This window comes from Heptranchias perlo, chromosome 19 (assembly GCF_035084215.1).
Source record: "Heptranchias perlo isolate sHepPer1 chromosome 19, sHepPer1.hap1, whole genome shotgun sequence".
Lineage (NCBI taxonomy): Eukaryota > Metazoa > Chordata > Chondrichthyes > Hexanchiformes > Hexanchidae > Heptranchias > Heptranchias perlo.
The window spans coordinates 39,359,300-39,371,910 of NC_090343.1; the positions used below are offsets into that span (position 1 = coordinate 39,359,300).

A 12,611-nucleotide genomic window follows, 5' to 3' on the forward strand; every position below is an offset into this window, starting at 1 on the left:
AAAACTGTTGGTTTACTGAAATATCTGGTGACTATCAAATATGAGCAATGTATTTTCCACTTATTTGTAGTACTGCTACGGTTAGATTCATATCAGTATTTAGATGTGAGGTTTTTTTCAAATTAAGTTTAAAGACTGTATCCAGCCAATAACTAAAGCAGAGCCAGGTATTACTACTGATAAAGTTCCATTACTCACACTATAATGTAACCAGGAGAAAGAATTGTGCATGGTTCTAGGTATAGTGAAATTGTAAACATGTTCTTGTTGAGTGTATTTGTGGTGTTGGTGCACCTAACGACAAGGCCAATTCCTTTCCCTGTGCGTCTGAATGAAAAAGCTCCACCTACTGTTTTGTTCACACCCACCAAGTAAACTTGGGCAAAATTGAAAATTTGTGCCAGAATGCATTGACTCTTGAACTGAGAACTGCTCAAAAAGTGGAGTGAACAAAAATTAACAATATTATACAACAAGAGCAACATTTGTAATATTCAGACAGCATACACAAGTTTACACAAATCAATGAAATAAGCTTGCATTAGCATAGTACCCTTCACATAGGAGAATGTCTCCATGCACTTAATGAGCAGCTGGAGCAGAGCAGGATCAAAGAGATTTGTTTTTAAAGGGCTTTTGAAGGAAGTGAGAGCAGAGGCCAGGTAGAATGATTTAAGGAGGGAATTCTAGAGGGCAGGGGCATAGTGATTGAAAGATCAGCCATCAAAGGAAAGTGGAAGGGAAAAAGAACAAATAGTGAGCCAGACTCAGGTGTAGAGAATAAACGTTGGGTGAGGAGATCATACAGATAGAAAGAGGCAAGGCCATGGAAGGATTTGTAAGTGAGGACAAGGACATCAAAATCAATACACTGGAGAACAAGGAGCCAATAGAGCTGGGCAAGGAAAGGTGAAATGAGAGTGCATGATCTGATGCAGAAAAGGACTTAAGCCATGGAGTTTTGGATCAATTGTAGTTTGTGGAGAGGAGAGGCTAGTAGTAAGGACATTGAAGAAGTTGATCCATGATGAGATGATTGGTTTAGGATTTCAGTGGGAGAGAGATAGAAGTGGGTTATATGCAGGCAATGTTCTTTGGTGGGAAAATGCAGTCTTAGAAACAAACTGGATGTGGGGTAAAAAAATTCATTCGGAGGTCAAGCTGAAAGCTAAAGGTGCAAACCACCGAATCAGACAGCTGAGAAAGTTGATAGAAGCTGTGACAGATGATCATAAATACTGGAGGAACCAAAAGGGAAAATTCTGTTTTGCTACGACCTGAAACATTGGGCTCGATTTTTGCACCCCTGAGCGGGTGCATTCGTGGCGGGGGGGCTCTGAAAATCGGGGATTCCCTGGGTGGGTCCGGAGCCCGGCTCCAACCCGCCCTCTTCCGGGTTCCCCAGTGACGCGCTTACATGCGCGTGCAGCCCCCGCATGTGGGACTCCAGCCAGCAATTAAAGCTGGCGGGATGCCACTTAAGGTAATTATTTAGGTACTTCAGGTAGTTTACAGACCTGATTAACATGATATTTTAGGAGGGGTGGGATTTTCAAGTCAACTGGAACTGTTTCCCGTACTGGTCCATTTGACAGGTTGGGGGGGAGACCCTCACTCATTGCAGGAGGCCACTCTGTCACTTTGGACAAAGTTTGGCCTCCACCACCCTCCTCCTAACAATAAAATTCACCAACTTGCACACTTACCCCAGTACACATTTGCCTACCTTGCGGACCCCCTCAGATATACATCTTCCGGATGGGGGCCGCCATAGCTGCAGTCATGGCCTCCTCGGAGGACGAACAGCATCACCAGCCTCGCCGGCCACGCGGTCCACCTCTGACACGTGGAGCTTCACAACACAGTGCTGCGACACATCCACCTACACAGCAGAAGGGAGGGCAACCACAGAGAGAGATGCGTCGCAGAGGGCACTACCCTCGCCACAGGGTCCACAGACCGAGGCTCAGCTTCCTGGACCTCTCTGAGTAGCAGTGCACATGGAGGCTCAGAGTCACTCGACATGTAGTCGTGGACATCTGCAGCCTCCTTTATGCCGAGCTGCTCCTGGCTGGACCGAGCACCATCTTCTTACCTGTCGCTGTCAAAGTCACCACTGCCCTCAACAGCTTCTCCTCCGCATCCTTCCAGGGTGCCACAGGGGACATCGCCGACATCTCTCAGTTGTCTGCACAAAATAGCCCTGCAAATACACCTACACCCACTCTGCAGTGACACAATGGGTGGCATCAGGTGTGGGTCTTCACAGTGATCCTAAGGAAAGGGCATTATTGCACAAACCAGACAAGATTCGCAAAGACGTGGCAGTAGTGGTGACAATATAATATGTAATGTGTGTTGATCAGAAATTCAATATAAGTAAAAACCATGACAAACCCTCAAACACCCTTGTGCATCCCCTTCATGCTCACGACACGTTTACCTTACGCTTCCTACTGCACATATGTGATGCATGCCCTGTGGCTGACCGTGAAAGAGATGCATGAGTGGGTGAGTATGAGATAGAGCCATGAGATTGTATGAGGATTGGGTTGAGTGGTAGTGGTGGGATGAGTACTGGCGAGGTGAGTAAGTGCAGGTAAGAGAAGATGAGCTTTGAGTGGGTGTGAGGAGTTATGTGATAGAGTAGTGTTGGCAGTGCAGAAGGAGATGTGGGGTGGGGGCGGTGATGTGGCAGATGGAGTGTAGGGGAATGATTAAGTGTACTCACTTTGGCTGACCTACTGAGGTCATTGGAGCGCCTCCTGCACTGTATGCAGGTGGGCGATATGTTGGTGGTGCAGGTGACCTCCTCTGCCACCTCGAGCCAGGCCTTCTCGGTGGCAGAGGCAGGCCACTTCCTTCTGCCCGCTGGGGAGAAGATCTCTGTCCTCCCCCTCCTCCTCACCCCATCCAGTAGGACCTGGAGTGAGGCATCATTAAACCTGGGAGCAGCCTTCCTCCTGGGCTGCTCCATGCTGTAATTTTGCCTATTTTCTGCAGCATCAGTCAGTGGAGGACTGCCCCTTTAAATAGGGCTCCTCCAGCTGACAGCCTATGCTGCGCCTGCGCAGTTCGCCCGCTGCGCAGCTTTCGAGCACAAAACCCGGAAGAAAAGGTAAGTACCTTTAATCAAGCTGCGATTGCGTGCGGAGCACCCCGATTTCACTGGGTGCGTTACCCACGCGCCCAGTCAACCCCCCTGCTGCCAACCCGCCTCCCTCCTAATATCAGGCCCATTAACTTTACCTTTCTCTCTCCACAGATGCTGTCTGACCTGCTGAGTGTTTCCAGCAGTTTCTGTTTTAATTTCAGATTTCCAGCATCTGCAGTATTTCGCATTTTACATCTTCCTGAGGGCTTTTATGGACCTACCCGCTGTTTGCCAAATCCCCTATCTTTGTGTTGTCAACAGATTTTGAAATTGTGTTCCCTATGCCCAAGTCCTGGCCATCAAATTATGCTGAAGACAAAAGTGGACCCAACACCAGGGACAGAATGAGATGGTAGTGGGCTTTCGAGGTGTCGGGTGAATGTGAATAAGAAAAGCGGTGAGTAAGTGTATGGAGATGGCTTTGTCAGTTTTAGAAAATGGAGGGATACTGAAGTTGCATGTAATAAAAATGAATAAATAGTAGAACTGAAATCAATCCATCATCAACCAAACCAACCTAAAAAGGTCATTGGCCTTAACAGTTGTTGGAAGCCCAAAGCATGGCTCATAGCCTTTAAATTTTAAATGCCCCCTTTGCCACACATCGCAACGCTTTCTACAAGAAATACATAGGTGTTTCTTGTATCAAGCGTTGCTAGGGCACAAATGACAGAGGCTATGCTGTATGATATATTTACGTCAGTTGCATAGCGCTTGAATACATTCGCCCATCCATGGTATGGCAGGACATGCCTGAAATGGTGGGGACAAGCACAGACCCAGTGGTGAAAGTTTCCACTAAAATTACACTCGTGCCTGAGCGAGACAGCAGGCTCCCACCAGCACACCTAATCTGGGCCAAAAGCCAGCTGTGCATACTTAATGAGGCTGATGTCATAAAATCCAACAAGGACAGTTCAGTGCAACTTTGGCAAGTGCAAAGCTCACCGCACTCCAGTCTTACTGCTTTAATGCCAGGACAATAAAATCCACTCTTTAACTAAATTAAAACATTACAACAATGACTACATTTCAAAAGTACTTCATTGGCCGTAAATCAGTTTGGGACGTCCTGAGGTTATGAAAGGCACTATATTATTGCAAGTTCTTTCTTAGAAAATATACAGAAATGAGCAATAAAACAAATCCTAATTGTAATGGGGACAGAGCAGCCATTAGGAAAGATAAGAGAAGCATAAGCTTTACAACTATTACCGACATCAATCTCTCTAGAACAAAGTTGTTAAGGAGCAAAGTGGGACTGGAGGAAATTAGTGACAAGTAAACGTAGAACAGACATCAGGCAAATGTAACCAAGCAAAGTAAAAGAAGCAGAAATATTATGGTTGGTCAAAATACAATTAATGAGGAGAGATACTGCACTATAATGTATTTGAGGATGAATTTTGATGAACCAAATGGCTTTTCTTATCCCTGATCTTTCTTATGTCCTGATAATGTTCATACATACTGCATGAAAACTGTGCTCTTCTCTGCCTGTAATGTGCTGCCAATGTAATGTGCTGCCAATATTCCATTGCTCCTCACTCCTTTTAATCAGCTTCCTTCAATTCTAGGGCGTTGAGATGCATCTCGCTTGTGACTGCTTCTTGATCTGATGACTGTGCGCTAATCCTGAACCCCAATGCACATGAGAAGTCTGAAGACAATGCATGATTAGCACCTCAACTCAAAGTACAAGTATTTATGTAGCAGTCTCTGATGACTGTGAATGTGATTGTGACTCAAAAAATGCAAGACTTCACTATAATATCTGTGTCTAGGGCAACCCTTTTTGCGGAATCTGTTCAGACTTTTGAGAGAAACCTACCTTTGAACCTATTGCCAGTCTACAGACCTGTTAATGCACTTAAACAATGCTGATTGGTAGGAATGGCCTCCACAGCATGTTGTTTGTCCTTGAACTTGATGTTTCTTCTTCCTCATTGCCAAATATTTAAATATGAGTTCAAACACTGAGTTTTGCACATCACCCTTGATATTGTATACGTTTGTGTGGCGAAACTTCTTCAAATGAAGTCTATATATGCACATTGCTGATGACTGTAGATCAGGTCAATATTCCAGAGCTGTGGCTTATCATTATATTTGACATTTGTCTAGCAAGTTTGATAAGTAGGGTGTATGCCTGTGCGCCATAGCATCTAAGTTCTTAGAAACTTGTCAAGAGCAAGGTTCCGTTTATATATATCTGCCGGAATGGAAGGAAAGGGAACTCTAAACATTGAAATGTCCTGTACGTGCACTCAATGTTGAGGACTGTGTGTGGCCACTTTCCAGCTGTTGTCAGTCCTTAGAAAAGAAGTGTGTGTAGCATAATTATATTAAGATCAATTAAAAGATGAATCAAGTGGATTGATAAAGATAAAGACTTGCATTTATATAGTGCCTTTCACGAACTCAGGACGTCCCAAAGCACTTTACAGCCAATTAAGTACTTTCTTTTGCGGTGTAGTCACTGTTGTAGGAAACACGGCAGCCAATTTGTGCACAGCAAGGTCCCACAAACATATGCAGCAATAAGATAAATGACCAGCTAATCTGTTTACAGTGTTGGTTAAGGGATAAATATTGGCCAGGACACCAGGAAGCACTCCCCTGCTCTTCTTCAAATTGTGCCATGGGATCTTTTACGTCCACCTGAGAGGGCACACAGGATTTTGGTTTAATGTCTCATTCGAAAGACGGCACCTCCAACAGTGCAGCACTCCCTCAATACTGCAGTGGTGCGTCAGCCTGATTATGTGCTCAAGTTGCTGGAGTGAGGTGAGACTTGAACACACAGTCTTCTGATTTAGAGGCGAGAGTGCTACCCACTGAGCTACAAGTGACACCTAAATGTTTCTTTTATAGTCACTGCTCATTCACAAATGTCTCAGTTCTTCTTAATTAATTTGCATTCATTTGTTTCTCTCATCACAGCTCCTGTTTTGGAGATACTGGGTTAAACATAACGTAGTTAACACGTTCGGATGCGTTCTGTTGTTGATCTGACACCACTTCCTGTTTCTGCTAGAACGAAACAGAAATACTTTGGAGAAGTACATTTTGACCACATTAACGATTGGCTACACTCAGTCAGTATCCCTGCAGGTACTGTCACTGCAGAGAGGTAAGCTCATCATGGTTAAAATATCTTGCAATCCTTAGTTTGTTTTTTGCAATGTATTTATTTTAAAACTGTAGTATGTGAAAGTAAACAGTACAACATTTGTGCACTTTTACTGTATATAATATAGATCCTAACAAGTTTAATCCCTTCAAAAAGTTTGCTGCGTATTGTAGCAAGCATGTTTGCTCTGAAATTGACCTTTGACTTTTTGCTGTTACTGTATTTTGAAAATCACATTATCTCAGTAAAACACCTGGAACCAACAACAACAAATCCTGCAAACCATAGTTATCCAATTACATAAGAAATGATGCCAAATGCTAATCAGATACTGCAGGTAATTGTTTGGACCACTAGTATTGGAGGTTACCAAGCAAGAAATATCATTCCTTTTGACAATGTGATCCTGATCTTTTTGTTAACATTACTGATATATGTGTGAACTGCATAAAACTTAAATAGCATCTAATGTAATAACATGAATAATTGTTGCTTAATATAATATTTTGCAGCTGTATCCTGCTGATTCAAATTGAATGTTTGAAACAAAAATGTACCTGTCAGTCTGTATTACTCTTGTTCTGATTGTAACTACGCTTGGAGATTCTGCTCCCAATCCAGGAATACAAGGTAGAATTACACAGAAAGCTTTAGAATATGGTACGTATACTGTGGATACTTCCTTAAAAAAATCTCAAAGTATCAAATGGTCTTTCGCTTTGAGTCATAGCAGAATTCTGAAATTAGTAATTGTTTTAATCTAAGTTCTAAAGAACCATTCTGTGTGTGTAATTTCTGCATTATAAAATGGGAAGAGATTGTGGCCTACCCATTTCAAACTTACTTTAGAATTGTAAAGTAAAATAGATGAAATATTTTCACCTCATCAAATGAACAAGAGAAAGAACAAGTCTCAAGAGATCTGCGGAGGATAAGCTGAATGCACCATAAGTTTGTAGTGTCAAAATTCAGGCTCTAGTCAAAAGGGACGATGGTCTATTTAAGAAAGAAAGAAAGACTTGCATTTATATAGCGCCTTTCATGACCTCAGGATGTCCCAAAGTGCTTTACAGCCAATTAAGTATTTTTGAAGTGTAATCACTATTGTAATGTAGGAAACATAGCAGCCAATTTGCGCACAGCAAGGTCCCACAATCAGCAATGTGATCATGACTAGATAATCTATTTTTTAGTGATTTTGTTGAGGGATAAATATTGGCCAGGACACCAGGAAAACTTCCCTGCTGTTCTTCGAAATAGTGCCATGGGATCTCTTACATCCACCTGAGAGGGCAGATGGGGCCTCAATTTAATGCCTCATCCGAAAGCACCCATGCTGTAGATTTTAAGACACTCTAGGTCAGCAAATCAGATTGGTACTTTCACAAAATGAGGTTGATGAGGTGTGGGTACTGAGGGATGCTTAAACGTGATAGAGACATATATGATAAATTGAAGGAATAGATGCAATAAATGTACATTGATCAGGAAATTAAAAGAAAGAATTATGATCCTGAAGAGAAGGTTACTGAAGCTTATGAGGGGCCAGTTACTGTGAGGGAATTTTACAGCGTGAATGGCCAGAACTGGGCTTGATAGATGCTGCATATCAGGTCACCGAAGCAAATGAGACAGGGCAGTGCTTGGTAATGGACTCAGTACCTCAAAAGCAAGACACAGGCATAATATAATGAAAAGCCACAGCTATAGAATATTGTCCTGACCCACAGTCTTCAGCACTGTCCATACAGAGGCTTTATTTGAAGTAGTTTCACTACACAAACATACACGAACGTCGTCAAGGACGATCGATAAAACCCAATGTTAGAATTCATTTTTTTTTGGCACCGAGATATAAGAAACATTGTATGAAAATTACGTTATTTTAATAGCACAGTATGGAATATCATACTGTCCACAAACTAGTTTTGCCTTAACCTCATAAGAACATAAGAACATAAGAACATAAGAAATTGGAGCAGGAGTAGGCCAATCGGCCCCTCGAGCCTGCTCCGCCATTCAATAAGATCATGGCTGATCTGATCCCAACCACAAATCTAAAGAACACAAGAAGTCGGAGCAGGACCCGGCCACACAGCCCCTGGGCCCTCTCCGCCACCCACAGGGCATTGACCGATCCGAACTCAGCTTCATGTCCAATTTCCTGCCCGCTCCCCATAACCCCTAATTCCCTTTACTTCTAGGAAACTGTCTATTTCTGTTTTAAATTTATCTAATGATGTAGCTTCCACAGCTTCCTGGGGCAGCAAATTCCACAGACCTACCACCCTCTGAGTGAAGAAGTTTCTCCTCATCTCAGTTTTGAAAGAGCAGCCCCTTATTCTAAGATTATGCCCCCTAGTTCTAGTTTCACCCATCTTTGGGAACATCCTTACTGCATCCACCCGATGAAGACCCTTCACAATCTTATATGTTTCAATAAGATCGCCTCTCATTCTTCTGAACTCCAATGAGTAGAGTCCCAATCTACTCAACCTCTCCTCATATGTCCGCCCCCTCATCCCCGGGATTAACCGAGTGAACCTTCTTTGTACTGCCTCGAGAGCAAGTATGTCTTTTCTTAAGTATGGAGACCAAAACTGTATGCAGTATTCCAGGTGCGGTCTCACCAATACCTTATATAACTGCAGCAATACCTCCTTGTTTTTATATTCTATCCCCCTAGCAATAAAAGCCAACATTCCGTTGGCTTTCTTGATCACCTGCTGCACCTGCATACCAACTTTTTGATTTTCTTGCACTAGGACCCCCAGATCCCTTTGTACTGCAGTACTTTCCAGTCTCTCGCCATTAAGAAAATAACTTGCTCTCTGATTTTTCCTGCCAAAGTGCATAACCTCACATTTTCCAATATTATATTGCATCTGCCAAATCTCCGCCCACTCACCCAGCCTGTCTATATCCCCTTGCAGGTTTTTTATGTCCTCCTCACTCTCTACTTTCCCTCCCATCTTTGTATCATCTGCAAATTTTGATATGTTGCACTCGGTCCCCTCCTCCAAATCGTTAATATAGATTGTAAAGAGTTGGGGACCCAGCACCGACCCCTGTGGAACACCACTGGTTACTGGTTGCCAGTCCGAAAATGAACCATTTATCCCAACTCTCTGCTTCCTGTTCGATAACCAATCCTCCACCCATGCCAGAATATTACCCAAAAAAAAAACTTTCCTCTATCGTCCCTGGGTGGGCTCGAACCACCAACCTTTCGGTTAACAGCCGAACGCGCTAACCGATTGCGCTACAGAGACAAATTGTTGATGCACTTGTTAGCATTTGCTTATGAAACAAATACTGGTCGTTAAAACTTGGAAATTTCCCTTTACCTAAAATATTGATTGGTTCCAGTAAAAAAGATTCATGAACTGTTCAGGTTCATATGGGAAAACTGCATATGATTGACAAATTAAGGAGAAAATAACATGTGTCTATAACACAGTAAAATGATTCAGATAGTTGATAAATAGTGAGAATGGAGTTTAAGAGATTTGAAAATGTCACCCGGTGATACCCCTTGAACATACTCCCAGAAAGTTTCTATTATTATTAATATGTGCAGATTTCTAATTTTTCCAGGCTCTCTGTTAGAGTTTATGGGCGCTAAATTGGGCCGTGTAGCGCCCGTTGTTTCGGCGCTACACAGCCTCTCTGACATCCAAGATGGCGTTTTGAATGCGCACGAGCATTTCCTGCGTGACGTGCGCTAGACACCATCTTGGTATAGGAGTTAGCGCAGGCGCCGGTAACGAATGCTGGAATAATGTAAAGTAAGGAGAAAATGGCGTCAATCAGGGTGCAACGCTGATTTAAATTGATAGACACCATTTTGGGACTTAAAGCTCAACTCAATGCACAGTCTTAACCCCAACCATCTAAACGTGTCTTAGAGTGCCTGGAGGACCCCCCACCAGCGCTATTTAAAGGGTCCATGCAGGATTTACAGGTTAGTGGCTGGATTATTGCCTCTGGCTGCCGAGACATTTGTAACTGTTGCTGGAGGTCTCCCACACTTGAATACTAGGACTAGGGGACATAGCCTAACACTTAAAGCCAGGACGTACAGGAGTGAAGTTAGGAAATGCTTCTACACGCAAAGGGTGGGAGACATTTGGAACACTCTTCTACAGACGGCAGTTGATGCGAGCTCACTTGTAAATGTTAAATCTGAGATTGATAGATTTCTGTGAACCAAGGGTATTAAGGGATATGGGGCTAAGATGGGTATATGGAGTTAGGTCACATGTCCACCATGATCTGATTGAATTGTGGAACAGGCTTAAGGGGCTAAATGCCAAGGCCACTTGCTGCCTCTTGTTATGCGCCACCTTCTCCTGCAAGAAAACGGGACGTGTGCCTGGGTGATGTGCCTGTCATGTTTGAATAGCTGCCAGTGTGTGTGGCCTGTGAGTTGTGGGTGGGCGGCTTGAAACAGTGGTAATGTGTAAGGGTGAGAGGAAGCATCTGATGGGAATAGTTGAGTACTGATGGAAAGAGTTTGTTGGTATGTGGGTGATGGGGGTTGTAGTACGTGGTGTAGTTGGTGGGAGATGCTACTTAACAGTTGACCTCACTCACCTTGACCACTCATGTCAAAGCATTGAACTTCTTCCTGCACTGTATCCATGTTCATGATGCTGTGCGCCCGACATTGACTTCGTCCCCCGCTGCCTCCCACTGTCTTTTGAGTATTTGTCTGGAGGGCCTCTTGAACTCTCCGCCACCCCCCCCCCCCCCCGCGGATATAGGATGTCCCTCCCTCTGTCCTCCTCTTGCACCCAAGGTCTCTAGTGCATCAGCAGAGAACCTTGATGCATGCACTCTCGCAGGCCTGGTACAAACTCAGATCAGCAGATTGGTGAGGTCTGGTGTGCAGATTGGAGGTTGTGGGATTTAGTAGTGCGCAACCTTTATTCAATGTTTTAACATCAATGTGTGAACATAAGGATGGGATCTGCATCTGTGTTTTACATGTACGATGTCCGATCTCTGTTCACACTCCATGCAAACAGTAGACTGTTATTTTCAGCAAATAACAGGTACCAGCTACCTTTAAGAGATTTCTAAGAAACATCCTCCTTGTAAGAGATTGAGCTCCCTCTGGTGGTGGAAAGTGTGAATTGCATTGATTCCACGAGCAGGTAAGTGCTCCCTTGGCTCCAAACTTGCGTCCTGCCTGCGCAGGGTCCGTTATTGAAATTTTCCACCTATGTTCTCTAGAAATGCTGCTGATGCTGGCTTCTGACTAGCCTTATGGCCGGCAGCCTTTGCTGCACTCATTCACATTTTACATGGCAACTTTCTGATGTTAGATAAAAGGTTTTATTAGCTTCTGCCGGTAGCAAGCAAGAAGTTTACTTTAAAATGTTTTTACAGAGGTTTAACACTTTTTATGTATTGTATTCCTGTTTTAAAATGATTAGCCAGACAAATTGCCATTGCTGTTGCTGAGAAGAAGATTGAAGAATTTCAACTGCCAGAAATAAGTGGGACAATAGACTTGCTTGGGTGGATAGAATATCGTGTCACAGGGTATGTATGACAAGAGGTAAACACGTTTTTATTGTATCAACAGCTCCCACCGTACTATAGCACTGCTGAGCTTGAGTTCCATTGTAAGGTCACAAAGTGACTATACTGCAGGAAATGATGAAATGCTGACTGATTGAAGTTTACCACTACAGTTCCTTTCAAACCATATATTGGAAAGTACGATAAAACAACAAGGAAATAAAAACCTATCTTTGTAATGAAAAATTGCATGTCTGCCATGACCATTGTGAGGAGGGTAATCTTAACCCCAAATAATGGGTGGGTTGGGGACGGGTACGAGGTTATAATGGCAGCATTTTGAAGCGGGGCCGCAACCCAGCTCCAACGCGCCCACTTCAGGGTTTAACCCAGTGTGTTTGAATGCGCACGTATCTGAAACCCGGAAGTCTCGTCCCCACTTAATGCCATCGAGCGGATTGTTAAAGGGGCAATTTACCTCACTGAAATAGTTGAGGTAGTTAATTTGTTGTGGATTCGAAGTCTGAAACAACTTTAACCTCACCTGCATTGGTTTCCCATGGCTTCTCAATCTCACCAGTGAAAAGGAGGCGAGATTCATGCAGAAATTCATTTGGTCCTTTAAACCTGTGATTGACACATCTCAATAAAATCTCAGGTATTGCAGCTGGTCTCTCATTTCGCCTCAGGCAAATGTTTGGCTGAGAGTTCTTCTAGAATTGAGACTGAGAGTTCTTTGTTGAGACAGTTTAGAAAGACTTTGCAGCCTCTCAAACTGACAAGGTCAGGATGGGG

The 12,611-nt window shown here is 43.5% G+C and overlaps 1 protein-coding gene, 1 long non-coding RNA gene and 1 other non-coding gene across 3 annotated transcripts in view; 2 read left to right on the forward strand and 1 right to left on the reverse strand.

The window, feature by feature from the left end:
* Positions 1 to 3,456: 3,456 nt before the first annotated feature.
* On the forward strand, positions 3,457 to 6,209 carry LOC137335317 (uncharacterized). The gene is made up of 3 exons (XR_010966388.1): positions 3,457 to 3,551; positions 4,732 to 4,849; positions 6,098 to 6,209. It is a non-coding gene; the product is annotated as an uncharacterized lncRNA (long non-coding RNA).
* Positions 6,210 to 6,214: 5 nt separating this feature from the next.
* Positions 6,215 to 12,611, forward strand: part of LOC137335316 (bactericidal permeability-increasing protein-like) — a 50,042-nt gene continuing 43,645 nt past the window's right edge. Inside the window, exons 1-3 of the mRNA XM_068000633.1 lie at positions 6,215 to 6,287; positions 6,800 to 6,947; positions 11,729 to 11,837. Coding sequence (XP_067856734.1) covers positions 6,824 to 6,947; positions 11,729 to 11,837 — 233 coding nt within the window. The 5' untranslated portion in view covers positions 6,215 to 6,287; positions 6,800 to 6,823. The remainder of the gene's footprint in view (positions 6,288 to 6,799; positions 6,948 to 11,728; positions 11,838 to 12,611) is intronic.
* trnan-guu (transfer RNA asparagine (anticodon GUU)) lies at positions 9,486 to 9,559 on the reverse strand. The gene has a single exon. It is a non-coding gene; the product is annotated as a tRNA-Asn (tRNA).